We start from the raw sequence: 16,025 nt of genomic DNA, 5'->3' as shown, positions 1-16,025 counted from the left end.
ATCCAATCACAGAGCTTGAAGATTAATCATGGGGTTTGTCAACGGGACTGTAGTCCCAAACGATAGCTGGGGATTATGGGTAGTGTAGTGTCTTCGGCCATCCTAAACTGAATTTTTTTTTGGATATCATATCGCATTAACAACACCACATCTGGCGTCACAGAGATCTTCTGTTGCTGTCCTTTCTTCTTAGAGGAAGTACAGAAACACGTAACTGGATTTGTTTTAACGTTTGAGGCACAATAAACGACGTTTGGCATGTTAAAACTATTATGTTCTGCCTCGCTCATGAGAGTAACAGCTGGCAAAATTACAGCCTCGCCTACTGATTTCAAATGTGTGCTCTAAAATGATATTTATAAATCACTATTATCATTATTATAAGCAAGACAATAAATGGCAAAGATATGTAGAAAATAAACGTATTTAAGATACGTTCATAACGAACGTAAGGTGGGAGAAAATACGTTTCTTGCTTAACGTAATTGAGAATGCAGTTTAGTTCTGTGGGAACGTAATATTTAGGAGACAGGGTTGATTGGATATCATTCAAAGGAACAGTTCACCCAAAACAATGAATTGTAGACAGAACTGAGGCTCAAATTGCAGTAAGGACGGCATAAGTGCATATGTACTTTTATGGACCCAAAAAACAGCAAAATATGTTTTGAAAAGGTCCGTTTTTAATTGACAGGTGAGTAACATTAAGAATTTAAATATTTTCGGGTAAGTTTGAATTCTGAGAAGAAAAAAAAATATCTTAGAAAAATCTAATTATGAAAAATAAATGATGAGAAAAAGTGAGATTTTGAGGAGCATTTGAGTCTCAATGGTTTCTAAATATTTAATATATATACAATCTAATAATAATGAAGCTTCTGTGCGCTAAATGTTTCCAGATATGCCTTCAGCGGGAACAATATGCCCACCATGGTGCCGATCCCAAACGCCAACGTAGAGTTCGACACGGCCAATCAGATGAGCAGGAACGACATCAGCAGACTGAACACGCTGTACAAATGTTGAAAGGTAAGAAAACACACGCTGGGTTCCCTTCATTCATCTGCTTTCAGGTCAAAGGAAAGTGTGCTTGTCGCCTTTAACGTGTTTCTTCTGTTCCAACAGGTGGTGAGGAAACCCTGAGGACATGGGGCCATTTTAAACATCAAACCAGCTCTTTATAGCACAGTCTGAGAAAGTGTGTTGATAATAAATCTTCAAACATGTTCGATGAAGTGTACGTTGTAGTTTGTGCACTTATAAACACTTTTGTACTTCAGAAAATGTCCCTGAATTTAAATTCTACTACCTAATGCTCCATTCACACCTAATCGCTCTTATTGCATCGCTCTAAACGCTCGAGTTTCACCGCGGCTGTCAGCTGTGTTTACTCGCATCATTCAAACAAGCAGCGCTGGCCAAGGGGCTACAACTACAACAAGATGAACATATTTGACCGTGATTTAATTGTCATACACGTTTCAAAATCATGCCGGTTAGTAAAAACCATGAATTAATGCTTTGACAAGTCTGCAGACAGACAGCAGGCGAAGCACCTTTTAAAATGCGTGTTTTCTGAATGGAGATCGGCTAAGCCAGTGGTTCTCAAACTTTTTCTGTCATTCCCCACAGGTGGGCCTTTTCAAGCCCCACCTGTTCCTCATCGCTCCAATAAAATGGTAGGCCAAGCTTACAATTGTCAAATGTATCGTTCTATAACAGGGGTCTCCAACTTTTTTTAGGATGAGGGTTACTTTAAAAAAATAAAACAAGTCGTGAGCTACTTATACTCCTCTTTTTTGTTTTTTTGCAGTGTATATATTTAGCACATTTTAACATTATTATATGCTACCTTTAACCTTTGAGTGCTGTTTGGGTCTGTGGGACCCATTTTCAGTGTTTACTAAAATAAAATGTATGCAATTTAATTATTTTAACCTGCTTTATTTGGTGGTGGACGTCACATCCTCGAGGGTCCGGGGGCATGCACCCCCAGGAAGATTTTTTTTAAATGTTGAAGTTGAATGCATCAAGCTGGTGCACTTTGAGCTAGGGCTGCTCAATTAAATCGTATTTTAATCGCAATTACGATTTTGGCTTGCAACGATTATGAAAACAACATAATCGAAATAAAACGATTTTATTTATTTTTTAAATAGGTTTTTCAGTTGAATTATACTTAAAGTTCAGGGTAATCAACTGTTAAAAACATACTTTTCAAATTATTTTCTTCAATAAATTGATGTTTTTCAAAGTAAATGGTTAATCGTTTTTAATAATCGTGATATCAATTATTGACCCAAATAATCGAGATTATGATCTTTGCCATAATCGAGCAGCCCTACTTTGAGCCCAACATGAATTTATGGATACAGCTCTCAACACTCGGATGAAAGGGAGCTGTATACTTTTCAATAATCCAAACATCTTTAGAATATGATCACAACAAATCATTTAAACTTGTTTATTCTTATCTTATGTTACCTAGTTAGCATTCTTTCTTTTTATTTATGCATATTTGACTAATCACTCCCCTTTTAAACTTTTTACTGTCCTATAGTACACATTGGAATGATTTCTTACTTTATTTTGTACAACTTTATTAAATAGATAAAGGTGTGCTCTCTCTCTTGCTCTCTCGCTCTCTCGCTCCACATTGCTTTTCTTCCCGACTGCAACGCTGTTGTGTGTGTCTGTGAGAGCGTTTCACACGTGTGTATGAGAGATTTTTACCAGTGGCGAGCCTGTCTCTGAGGGCCTAAGAGATTCTACAAAATAATATTTAAAAACATTAAAACAAATTATATTTTTCTTTATATATTTTTTTTTAAATATGTTTTTAGTAATATTTGTCAATAGTTTTACCAAAAATAACTTGATTAAATTGTATTTAAAATAACATTTCCAAAGAAATAAATCCTTTGAATCTGCCTATTCAGTTTCTGTTTGAATGTGAAGGGTTAAATGAAAGAAGCTCCTCTCTGCGAGTCTGTGAAGACAGGAGCTGATTGGACATCCAGCTATGAATTCACAGAGGGCCAGCTATAGTAACTGAACGAGAGTAATGTTAAATGACAGTACAATTGACCAATCATATCTTCCCTCTAAATGGGTGGGCTTTATTATCGCGGACTTTATGACAAGTTCCGCCCGCTGTGAAACGTTTATTGTTTCCATAGCAACAACAACTGTCAACAGCGTAAACTTGCCTTCAAAATAAAAGCATGCCAAATTACACTTAAGACATACAACTGCAACGAAAGTAACAAACACAATGCAATATCCTTTTCAATTTCAAAGAACACAAATTGGGTTATCTACAGGTGTTGTTTTGTGTGGTAGAGGGTCGCTTTTCATTGATACGTTTTGCACCCCGGGCGTTGTTTTGATATTCCACCAGTGTATAAATAATAAATAAATGTGAAAAAAAAAAAAAAATTCCGCGACCCACCTATCACATCTCTGCGCCCCACCAGTGGGGCGCGCCCCACACTTTGAGAAACGCTGGGCTAAGCTAACGCAGTATATCCTCCGTCCGTCGACACTCACAACAACTGGCCTACAGACATAAATAAACCAGCGACTGTATTCGCCATGACACAGACAGTCATGTGTGTAAGATTGATTCCTGATTTTTTGTATTCTACTACCTAAGTTTGATGAAAGGTGTGAAGAAGAGGTGAAAAGCTGCAGAATCTCTTATGTATAAACTCAAATCACTGCTTTTTAGTGTGAGTGTTTCAAAGGTCAGCATCAACATAAACGTAACTTACTAAAAGGTATATATCATGTTATTGGTGCATGCAGCTGTTCTTTACTTTAATTTCACAGGTGGTAAAACTGGAGCTTAGTTAAAAAAAGAAACCATTAAAAAGCATCATCAATCATTTGCTGATTTTGTATTTAAGTGAGTGTTATGTATAATATTTGGAATAGTACGGAAGATGATTAGTGCCACAACTGAAATATTTTTTTAAGATCTCACCAAAAGTGATTTTTTTTTGTTTTGAGAAAGAAAGTTGGAATACATTGTTGTATGATGTGATTTTTTCCCCCTACAAATTCAGATTTTCGTTTTTTAAAGAGTTACACTTTTTGACAGATTTCAATTGCCCCAAATAAATTCAGAAAAAAACATCACTTTTTTTCAGATCTTCTTAAATATTTAATTTCACCTGTGGCCCTGATCTTACTCCGTAAAGTAGAAGTATACATTTGCATCAAATTGAAATTGTCTAGCTATGTATATTAACTCAGATTCTGCAACTATTGGACTTTTACAAACACAAACTCAATGGGATCCAATTGCTCTTTTTCCACTTAACAAAAAGTATCATGACTAAACTATAGAAACACTCAGTTTCAAGTTCACAGAACACGATCACAGAACATCTGTATTGGAAAATATATCATCAATTATATTCCCATTGGCTAATAGTTCCTTTGGTAATAAATAGTGTTTAATATAAAATCAATGACTTGAAAGAGTTCTGAGTACTTCTACTTTTACTCAAGTACAAGATCCAAGTATTTTTATCGTAATATGTATTATTTTGCAGACCATTCACATGCACATAAACCTCCAGAACACACTACAGGAAAGGGGAAACCCCAAAAGCATAACAGTGCCTCTTTAATACTTCTTCCACTACTTGCACTCAGTCAGTCAGACAGTTCAATGTCAGTGAGGCTTTTTTGTGCTCTCGTTTTTTAAAGGTCAAAGTCAGTAAGGCATATACCAACATATTCCCTATCATGTCTATTTAAGTCCCATTTATTGTTTTTATAGTGTCTTGTTGTTTTATATTGTCTTGTTGTTTTTATATTGTCTTGTTGTTTTTATATTGTCTTGTTGTTGCGTGTTGGCACCTTGAGTTCATTGTAATTTTGTTGTACCTGTACAATGACAACATTAAAGATCTATCTAACAGTCTTTAAGATCCCTCACAAGTGCAAATACTCAGTTGTTAAGTCAATTACTTTGTCATTCAGCACAGAAACAACCTGAAACACTACTTCCAGTATAATTCAATGAACACACATTGAAATATAACCTTTGACCTCATTCACACAGTACAACTGAGGTATTCTTAGACAGATATCTGTGTGTTGGGACGTACTATGAGATTGCACATTTGTTCACTGTCTCATAGCATATTTTAGTTTACTCAGTGCAGACAGGTTGTATTGAATCTTTCAGACACTGCCCTTATTTTAACCTCTTATTCCTTGAGCCAACTCCCTATTAGAGCACGTGCTATTCAAGCATTGTGTCGCTAACAGGTGAAGGTACATCACTATTGGTTGACGGTTTTGAAAGGTAGGGCTATTTTGATTCCTTACTATGTTATCATTAAATAATGCCAGATTAAATTAGAATCTAATACAAAAAGTGGTCATAAGAATTAGTTACTATTTTTTTAAACTTAATTACCTATGTACTGCAAAATGTAAATTCACAACAGAAGGGATTTTTTTTTTCAATGTTATCAAAATGAGTTTCACTCCCATCTGTACTCTGAGTGGTTTGTTCATACGTTCAAACCCATATCAAAACTCCCCTCTGTAAAAACCTTTGACTCCAATAAGTCAACAATAAAACAAGAATGTGATCCTGGCTTTAACCAGTGTACACATTTCTCTGCTGTTTCTGTATGCGTTAGTAGATTTAAAGATAACATTTCAGAAAACGTGTACTGTAATAAAAACAAAGTCATGATGTAAGTTAAACATTTTTAATAGTAATATTATTCACCATCCACCTCTTTAAAATAATGACATTTCAAATGATAAGCTCCATCTTATAAACAGGGCATTAATAAAATAGACTTTACAAGCATATTTCATGCAATTTTGATATTTAAAAAACCCTTTATTTATCTCCCAGTCAGACGGGCATTTGCAGTCAGTTAGTTTCACCTGTACAGGCAGTGCTGGAGTGTGTTCAAGGTGAAGACTGAGATAATAATCATTAGAAGCAGTCCAACCAGTCAGACCATTCTCACTGACACAGGCTGCAGCCATCAGACACTTAGATTAGCTTAGTTTAGCATATATACTATGAAAAGGGGGAAATAGTGAGCTAGGCTTTTTCCAAAAAATGACAAAATACACATTTAAGTGTACTTAATATATCTCTGTACGAAAACTGAAACCTAAAAACAATTTGGCAACTTGTTTTGGTCCCAGTCAAAAAATAGCCCGACCCATAATCCCCTGTTAAACGTCTTATTGATGTTTTTACTCCTCTGATTCGGTATGGATTAAACAAACTGGATTCAGAGCTGCTGATAGGTGGATTTTGTTATCTTTGGATAGGCTGGCTTTGTCTTCCCCTGTTTCCAGTCTTTATGCTAAGCTAAGCTAACCAGTTGATGGCCTTATCTCTAACAAACATATACAGCAATCTTAATATCTATGATCAGCTGATCCAAGAGGGTTTTAAATAGTTTATAAAGCTTCAGAAGAACCACATCTATCAGACAAATGTAGTTCAGTAGAAATGGAAATAGTTAAGTACATTTCTTTAAGCTACTTTCCAGAGATGTTCACAAGTCTTTTTTTGCAAGTCCAAGTCAAGTCTCAAGTCTTTGGTCACGAGTCCAAGTCAAGTCTCAAGTCTTTGTGGGGTGAGACTTGATCAAGTCTCAAGTCTTTGGTCACGAGTCCAAGTCAAGTCTCAAGTCTCTAACGAATAAAAGTCTCATGTCTCTTCTGGTTGTAATAAGCCTTCTATTGTCTGCTGCTATCCAGTCTGTTAAGAATACTGCACGGCTATATCTAAGAAATTCAAAGCATTTACTGTGTTATTATCACTCCTATATCTATTAGCATACAGTATCAGTACTGATTAGTTGCTTGTTATATGATGCAATATGAGGAAAAACATCACACTTTAGCTAAATGCAAACAACTTATAAGCAAAACACTTCAGAATCAGAAATCAGTATCACAAATACTTTATTAATCCCCCGCAGGGAAACTGTTAAAAGTACTTAAAAGCGGGTAATGATTAACGTTACCGACCTTTTTTATGTCATGTCAAGAGTTGGATGTCAACGCCACTCAACTCAAACAAGTGTGACAAGCAATTCACTAATCTTTTCAAATATTCAGTTACAAAGCTAGTAGCAAGCTAAGCTAACATTACACAGCTGATGCTGAGCTAAACATGTTTGCTAACCGTCCATGCGTTAATGTGACTGACCTCTCCGGGTGAGTTTTCAAGTGCCTGATGAAATTGGACGTTGTTGCGCCAGCATCCTTGATTTTGATATTGCAGACTTTGCAGTGTGCGCTCCTTTTGTTGGTGCCGCCGGCGTTTTGTTCGAAGTTGTTGTAGTTGAACCTAATTACAAGCGGTACAGCCGCAGGTGTGCCGCCGGTCGCTATTGTGTTACTACGAGGTAGTAACAGAGGCGCGCACGTCTGCGTAATGAGCCCGGCTAAAGTAACTGGATGGCCTGCCTGCCTGTCAGCCTTCCATCTGGGCACACATTTCTCTCGTGCCATCATTGGTCATGTGCGCGTTCGTGTGTGTTGGAGGAGGCGGGCTCTATAAGGAAGTAGCAGCCTCTAGCAGATTATCTCCGGTTGTGTATTTTCAAATTCTAGCGATCTCAAGCCGGTTTCTCTCAAATGTACCGACCCCACCTTTAATACGCCAAAAATAGAAAACACAATGATTGTTCACGAGTCCCAACACACGAGTCCAAGTCGAGTCTGAAGTCTTTTGGTCACGAGTCCAAGTCAAGTCTGAAGTCTCTGTGTGTGCGACTTAAGTGCGACTCGAGTCCGAGTCGCAGACTCGAGTCCCCATCTCTGCTACTTTCCCTAAGTTGAGAACTAGTGAAAACTGTACTTCAGTTAGTACATTTAAAAAAAATAACATTCTTTGTTCCTTTTTTTTTAATCCATTGAGGCTTTGTTCAAACTTTACAAGCAGTGTGCAGAGAGGTGGACGAAATACAATTAACACAACAGACAGCTGAGATGTGACATTTTAATTTCCCTGGTTTGTTAAACCACTGCAGCCTAATGTTTATGATCAGATATTGTTGATTTTCTAAGTAACTGTCAATACATTTTGTACCAATATACTGTAATTCAATAATGAATCCTGAACTTCCCCTTTAAACCACACCAGAGAGACCCATCATTTTCCCCTCAATTGAAAATTATAAAATATATGTGTATATACAGTATTTTACTAATGAAAAAGGACTGCATTACTTCCACTAGTAATGTCTGCAAGTATGAATCACTTTTTGAACACACAATTCTGAGACAATAAATACTTTTCTTGTCCCCCTGACATATAAAGAAGTGGCAAAAGTTTCTGAGTAAATAGTTTTCTGATCACTTCAAGTCATGACGGCAGGGAGTGCAATCCGTAGAATAAACTAGAGTACATTAGAACATACTCATCAGTATTTTATGTGTTTTTATGCGTCTCATCAAGGTGAACCATAAGTGATCAGATTCTGAATAATTAACAGTGTGTACAATGTACTTCCCCAGTTGAATACATTTATTACATTTAGTGAGAGTGACTCTTTCTGAAGCAAATCAAATGGTTGTTCTACTCAGTGTGATTGACAGGAGAGATGATCAGAGGAACAGAGTTTTTACCACCATAATTAAGACTGGGACTAAAGTATGGGTAAAGTTTCTCAGTGAAGGAGCAGCCAGTGAAGGAGTAGATCAGAGCTGCAGCATCAACATCATAAAAGGAGACCAGACCCTCCTCATAATCCACAAACACCCCCACCTTCTCAGGCTGAGACTTTAGAGAGAGACGGACTGCAGGACCAGCAAGAGCTATGTACTCATTTTCATTCCTCAACCATATCGTCCAGTAACCATCCTGAGGAGTCAGTGTGATGATTCCCTTCCTGTTGATCGACTCTCTGGCCACTCCTAACTCCCACTGAGTCTTCCCTTCAACGTGAATCTCGTAATATAATCTTCCTGAAGAGAAACTCTGCTTTGCTAAAACACAAGCACAATAATCAAATCTCTCTGGATTGTTTGGGAGATTCTTCCTCACATCACCATGTTTCACTTGTTTTCCTTCATCAGACAGGATGAGTTCAGGATGTGCTGTATCAGGATCAAGAGTCACCTCCACCTCATCCTGCTGGACCCTCTTCAGCTCCACCTCGAGCAGCTTCTTCATCTGTTTACTGAGCGTCTCCTCCAGCTGAGTCACAGCTCTCCCCACAGTCCCCTCATGTGAAGGTGGACGGACCCTGACTTCTGTCCAGTTCTTGGTGGGTGGAGCAGCGTTCAGGGACGTGAAGCTTTGGAGGAGGTGGAGCTGGTCTTCAGAGCGTGAGAGCTGCTCCACCTCAGAGCTTCTCTTCTTCAGCTCATAGATCTCCTGTTCCAGCTCTTTGATGAAGCCTTCAGCCTGTTCCTCTGTCTCTCTCTGCTTCTCTTTGATGGTGTCCATGAGCTCGGCCTGGCTTCTCTCAACAGACTCCTTCAGAGCGGTGAAGACCTGAACACCATCTGCTATCTCTCTGTCTGCTCCTTCCTTACTGAGCTCCACTGAGCGATTCATCTCCTGGATCTTCAGTCGTCTCTTCTGGATCATCTGCTGAATTTCAGCCTCTGTCTTCCCCAGCTCAGCCTTCTTTCCTTCATATTCTTCTTTCAGAGGAACAACATCATGTGTCTTGTGGTCTAAAACAGTGCAGAGCATGCAGATACACACCTGGTCGGTCTGACAGAACAGCTCCAGCAGTTTATCGTGCTTCACACACATCCTGCTTTCCAGGTTCTCCACAGGGTCGATCAGCTGATGTTTCTTCAGGCCTGCTCTTGTCAGGTGAGGCTCCAGGTGAGTCTCACAGTAGGACTCCAGACACACCAGGCAGGACTTCAGGGCCTTCAGTCTAGTTCCAGTGCATACGTCACAGGGAACTTCTCCTGGTTTGAAAACGTGTTGCTCTGAGCTGCTGCTGCTGGCTTTCTGTTGAGCTGACTGTCTGAACTGATCAGCCATCTCAGAGATGAACGTGTTAACCAGCAGCTCAGGTCTTTTGCAGAAGAGCTTATTACAGTTGGGACACTTTAACTGGACATTTCTATCCCAGTGTTCAGAGATGCAGGGTTTGCAGAAGTTGTGTCCACATGGTATGGTGACTGGATCAGTGAATACATCCAGACAGATGGAGCACAGAAACTGATCTTCAGTCAGCAAACAGCTGGCAGCAGACATGTCTCTGGGGACAAGAGTTTGAAAAAAACACAACTGTTTTACATATTCTCTCTTTGCCAGTTCATAGAGTCCTACTCAGTGCCGGTTCTACGGGGTATCACGGGGTGGCAGCTGCCATCTCAGAAAAAGGCCCTGCAACCCCAGCTGCCACCCCATTTGGCAGCTTTGTTTTGAAAGAAAAGTTGTGGCTCATCGGACATTTATGAGAGAAAATCTCTAATGTCCGAGTGCAAGTGAATGCAGCACAAGACGTGAGCCTTGTAACCCCTCCTCCCCTGGCGCGAGCGTGGAAATATGATTGGCGGCGATTTCATTTGAACGGGGGACAGCTCAAAACGAGAAGCATTTCGGATCCAAGTAGACGGAAGGAATGAGGTATTTGCGGTCAGGGTATGGCTGGGGTAGGCTACAGCCATACCAAGAAATGTCTTAGCCCCACCATGAAAATGATGTTAAAGTAAGCAAAATAAAGTCAGCCAACTCACGCGGAGTAAATTGCACAGACAGCAGTTCGTAAGATTGATTTCAGTAGCCACTTGTCTGGAAATACCGAAGACTAGAAACGGTTTTGAAAACTTTTGTCACGTAGTGATCGTGTTCTTAATAGAACATCTTTGATAATGTCTTCTGGCCAATCAGAATCACGATAACGGCGTGGTGTTGTTGCAGGAAGTCCCGACGGAGAATACTTTTGCTGTAGTACATCTCTATATACATCGATACAATATTACGTGTTGATAGAAATCAACACGTAATGAAATAAGACCCCACCGTTTGATGATTGATAGGTGTGTGGGCTGTCTTTCATTTTGACACACAGAACAATGGGGGCTATCAACCCTTATCCACAATGTAAAGTAATTCACACAGCCTCTTCCGTCTTCTCTCTGTGAGGAGCAGCAGGTTCAGCTTTCAGAACAAAGTCACAAAAAACTAAAATGGCATTCATTTTTTTAAATATGTAGTAATAGATTTATTTATTTTTCTTCTCAAGAGAGTACCAGAATGTGTATTTTGTTAGTATTTCAAAAAATCTCCTGGGGGAGAATCCCCTCAGTCCCCCGCAGGTTGGGTTTTCAGCATGTCAACTCTTTCACTTGGGTGAGCAAGCATCTTGAGGAACATTCATCATTAACTTTAATAATAACACTGAATATGTGAATCATAACAGTGATTGACAGCTAATAGGAATAATATGATTGTTAATATTATCATATTCATACAGACAAACATCGATGAGACAGTTCATTAATGTACTTATTGCAGCAGTCTGCATAGATTGGTACCCCTGCTGGTCTAAGAGTGAAACCAACTCATTCAGTTATTATTCAGTTAAAATTCATTAAATTATGTCTGCCACCTTATATATGTATATGTAAGGCTTTACTGATGTGCCACAATAATGTCATCTAATGTTATTGAGTTAAAATATCAATATTGTGGCTTTCCAAGTTAACATTGTTGATATGACTGCGATTAAATCAGCATATACTTCTGCCAGGGGATGCCACCCCTGAAATTCTCCTGCCACCCTCTTGCCACCCCATGAATATTTGTCTAGATCCGCCCCTGGTCCTACTATAAACCCGAAAATGTAAACTACCCCAACATTTTATGTTAGAAACTGCATACGTAGACCAATGACAACCAAACACATTTAGGTTTCTTGTCGGTACGAATTACAAGAAACACAATGTGTAAGCTCTAATGCTGTTGGGGGATTTTGCTATTGTTGAACAGAGGAGTGAAACCTCCCGCTGAGCATCACTGAAGTTAATACTAGTTGTTAAAAAACAGTACACGTTATCAGCTTCAAAAGGCAGACAGCAGTTACTACAGAAACAGGTTCAAATCTCAAGGATACTTACCTCAGTGTGTACAAATGATATAAGATGAAATATGTAATTGTCATGCCTTTTTATAAGCAACACTTGTAACATAACACCAGATCCCTTGCTTTGGACGGTCCAGAACAAATCTACTATTTAGATTCTACTTTGTTTAATAGAGTCAATTATAAAGATGTTTTCAAATACAGGAAATATGAAAATAAGTATAAGCTAATGCTAGCTTTGGCTATGTGACTACCTGATTTGCATTGCGCATGCTCGAGATTGTGCGCCATATTGGACAGCTACACACAGCAACGATAGTTACGGCTGTAACTACGGTTCTATGAGTGCCGGATGACCGCCAGAGGCGGTGCTTTAAGCACTGGATATGTCCATCGCGCGCATGCGCAGCTCGAGTACCAATAACAACAAAGTCACCTGTGACCAACGTGACACCGGTTATAGCAGCCGGTGTCGTCAGAGAATCTGTTCCCAGAATCTTCTCGCGAGCACACAAGAATTCTGAGTGACAGGGAACTCTGGCGGTCATCCGGGACTCATAGACCCGTAGTTACAGCCGTAACTATCGTTCAATTTCGTCCCTACTGACCGCCAGAGGCGGTGCTTTAAGCACTGGATGACTTATACCAACAATGTCATGAAGAATCCAAGCCCTTGCTCACCACTGGAAGCAGCAGAGCTCGGCAAAAGGACCACGCCCAAAGAATGGGGAGTGGCAACATTGACCTGATGACAACTGGAGAATGTGCCAGAAGACGCCCCAGTTGGGGTAGAAAGTGCGTGAGTGCAAGCTGCACAGCCCGAAGCTCTAGCACGTTGACCTGCCGCGCACTCTCCTGGGCAGACCGCTGACCCTGAACGGTCCTGCCCTGCCGCACTGCACCCCACCCTGAGAGACATGCACCAATGGTGATGGTCTCCTGGCGGGATGGGATGGCGCCCATGGGCACGCCTACCAGGAGATAGCCCCTGCCCCTCCAGCGTGACAGAGAGTGGAGGCAATGCTGCGACATCCCTGACTTCCCTGTGCCTGTGCCACTTGGCGTCCAAGTGAAGGCTGTTCAGCCACATCTGCATGGGGCGCAACGACAGCGGGCCTAAGGGCCCAGCGGCCGAGGCAGCTGCCAGTCTGCCCAAGGGCAGGAAGGAACTGAATATAAGGCACCCTCTTGCCCGGCCCACGTGGAAGTAGGCATCCCTCAAGTCCACGGTTGAGAACCACTCCACCTGTGCATATGCAGTGGTCAGCATATAGAATGGCAGCACCTTCATGAATCTGTTGATTCCGACTTTCTTGCTCACGAGAAAGTACGCCGAGTAGAACCCCCTGGCTAAGCAGAGGGTCTTACTGGCTTGATTGCGTCCTTGGACAGAAGGACGGACAACTCTTGGCCCAGAGCTAGGGCTCCTGCCGGATCGCTGACGACTGTCAATTAGACCCAGCCGAAGGCTAGGGGCCGGAGCTGCGGTCCGTACCCCTTGGTTAAGGTGAAAACTACCCAAGGGACGAAAGTACAGACCGCCCAGTAACTGAGCTGCTGCTGGGAAAGCAGCCGACGACCACCCCCGGGATTTGAGGGCCCAGCCCCCCGGACCCTGGAACCTCTTGGGGGGCTCCGGTAAGGCTCTGGGGCACGAGGCCGCCTAGAAGGCGGGCGACCTGGGACACAAAAGTCATTGGGAGGCGGTTGAGTGGGCCGCTAAGACCTCTGCAGACCACCCCTGTAATCCGGCGGCTGAGTGCGGCTGCTAGAGCGGCCCCTGGGCCTGCTGGGAGCGGGCACAGGTCTGCGAAGACCCAAGTGCTGCTGCCTGGTCTGCCTAGGTTGGGCGGCACGCTCCAGTATCTCCAGGGCAGCAGACCTAAACAGCTCCCCTGGCTCGACTGGTACGCTACGGAGGACTCTCCTACATGCCTCAGTTAGTGGTGACTGGGCCAGCGAAACCTGGCGATGAGTCTGTACCAGCGACAAGGCGTCCTCATACAGAGGTGCGCCAACCGAAGGAGGGGCGCCAACCGAAGGAGGGGCGCCAACCGAAGGAGGGGCGCCAACCGACTTCATCATGCCACTATCGGCAGCTAGCCGATCCACTTTAGAGGACAGCCTGTTTCTAGTCCTTCTATTGGGGGGAGCACACATAGCCATCGCTCCCTCATGTTGCCGGGAACGGCCGAATTGATCTGGAGGAGGATGTGACAAGGAGAGGTGTCTGTTGGCTGCTGCCAGACGTTCCACCTCAGTAATTCTAGCCACTCTGAGCGCCCGAGGCATGCAGCTACCTGCTTAACGGAGAAACAAGGCAGTTTGGCGTCTACCAGGAGCGGGGGCGAGAACTGCCTTCACTGGTTGAGTTAGAGACGAATGCCAGATGCAGCGTAACCGGGAGCGGGTGCGGGAACACAGCCTTCACCGGCTACCTGCTTAACGGAAAAACGAGGCCGTTTGGCGTCTACCAGGAGTGAGGGCTACCTTACTCTCTGCATCTAAACGAAAAACGGGTTTAAAGTATGACACGCTGGGCTTTCCATAGTAAATTGAATGAGGGACACAGCCAAAGCTGGGATTCAAATGCTAATGATAGCTCGGGCACAACGCCACAAGCAGAACTTTCAAAAGAGCATAAGGGCAACTTTATGGGAGAGGAAGCGGGAACACTGTCGTCACCAGAAAGTATAAGCCAAACAAAAAATAAGACGGCAATCAGGACAACTGGGCTGGGAGAGGGTGCGGGGACACAGCCATCACCAGCAACAAGCTGACACAAACCTGTCTGTCGAGGCTCTGTACAGCCGGCCACAGCTCCTGGAGGACGTGTTAACGACCCGTAGCTCCGACTGTCAGTCGCGAAGCTGCACACGGCCAGCTGCTTGCAGAGAAATCCCTCAGATCAAACGTTCAAACCTGAACGCTGTAGGCTACAAAAATGTAGCCACGGTATCCTCGCGCAGCGAGAAGATGAAAGGAACAGATCCTCTGACGACACCGGCTGATATAGCCGGTGTCACGTGGGTCACAGGTGACTTTGTTGTTATTGGTACTCGAGCTGCGCATGCGCGCGATGGACATATCCAGTGCTTAAAGCACCGCCTCTGGCGGTCAGTAGGGACGAAATAGAACCCAAATAGCAACCAACCAAATCTAATTACATTAACTGTGAATGTCTTTCATTTTATTTCAAATAAAATAAAATATTGTTGTATAGATATTTGAGACGTTTATGACTCGCGCATGCGCAATGCAAATCGGGCAGACGTCTAGACGTCTAATGTCCTATTAGGGTTGCCGTATGTAGCTGTGCAATATGGCGGACCATCTCGCGCTTGTGCAATGCCAAACGGGCAGTCACAGGCTGTATGCTCTCTAACCTAACTTAACCAGAGTTTACATTGCAGTTGTTTTGTGGCTGTTGCTAATGTAAATGTTGAGGTTTTTATCTTAACCGACACATTTGTATTGTGTAATATTCTTTATATGGTCAAATGGATGTAATACAGTCGGATTCAGATTTTAATCCAACTTTGACTAAATGTTCAGTCAGTGATGTGTCTGTAGTGAACTCACCAGTGTTTGCAGAGTCCTGCTGTGTTGTTGAGAAGAAGCTGCTGGATTCAGTTGAGTGTTTCTTCAGAGAAACAGAGACTTGTCTCGGCAGCTGCTCTGCTGTCGCTCAGACAAACTTCAGCTTTGATTTCCGGGAAATGGAAACTCTTCTCTTACCGTGTGATTCCACCTCCCAGTGGCAGTTTGCCAAGAGGGAGTGGAGGAAGAACTGTTGAGGCTTGTTATATAACTTTGTGACGATGCATTTCACAGCTGATCCAAGAGGCTTTTCAAATAGTGAATTGGGCATAAGTAGGAATATTTTCTCAATACATAAAGGATATCTCTTTACACATCTGGAGATTCATAGCTATATTTCACAACGCTGTGTTATGGTCCCTGTTT

At 42.1% G+C, this 16,025-nt stretch overlaps 1 protein-coding gene across 1 annotated transcript; it reads right to left on the bottom strand.

Annotated features, from left to right (window-relative positions):
* Window positions 1-5,762: 5,762 nt before the first annotated feature.
* On the bottom strand, window positions 5,763-15,787 carry LOC117448149 (E3 ubiquitin-protein ligase TRIM21-like). The gene is made up of 2 exons (XM_034085296.2): window positions 15,642-15,787; window positions 5,763-10,229 (listed from the first exon to the last, which is right to left on the bottom strand). The coding sequence occupies exon 2, from the start codon at window positions 10,223-10,225 to the stop codon at window positions 8,582-8,584; it is 1,644 nt and encodes a 547-aa protein (XP_033941187.1). The 5' UTR covers window positions 10,226-10,229; window positions 15,642-15,787; the 3' UTR covers window positions 5,763-8,581.
* Between the last annotated feature and the right edge of the window lie 238 nt (window positions 15,788-16,025).

Source organism: Pseudochaenichthys georgianus, chromosome 6 (assembly GCF_902827115.2).
Source record: "Pseudochaenichthys georgianus chromosome 6, fPseGeo1.2, whole genome shotgun sequence".
Lineage (NCBI taxonomy): Eukaryota > Metazoa > Chordata > Actinopteri > Perciformes > Channichthyidae > Pseudochaenichthys > Pseudochaenichthys georgianus.
This window is presented reverse-complemented; position numbering and strand designations above follow the sequence as displayed.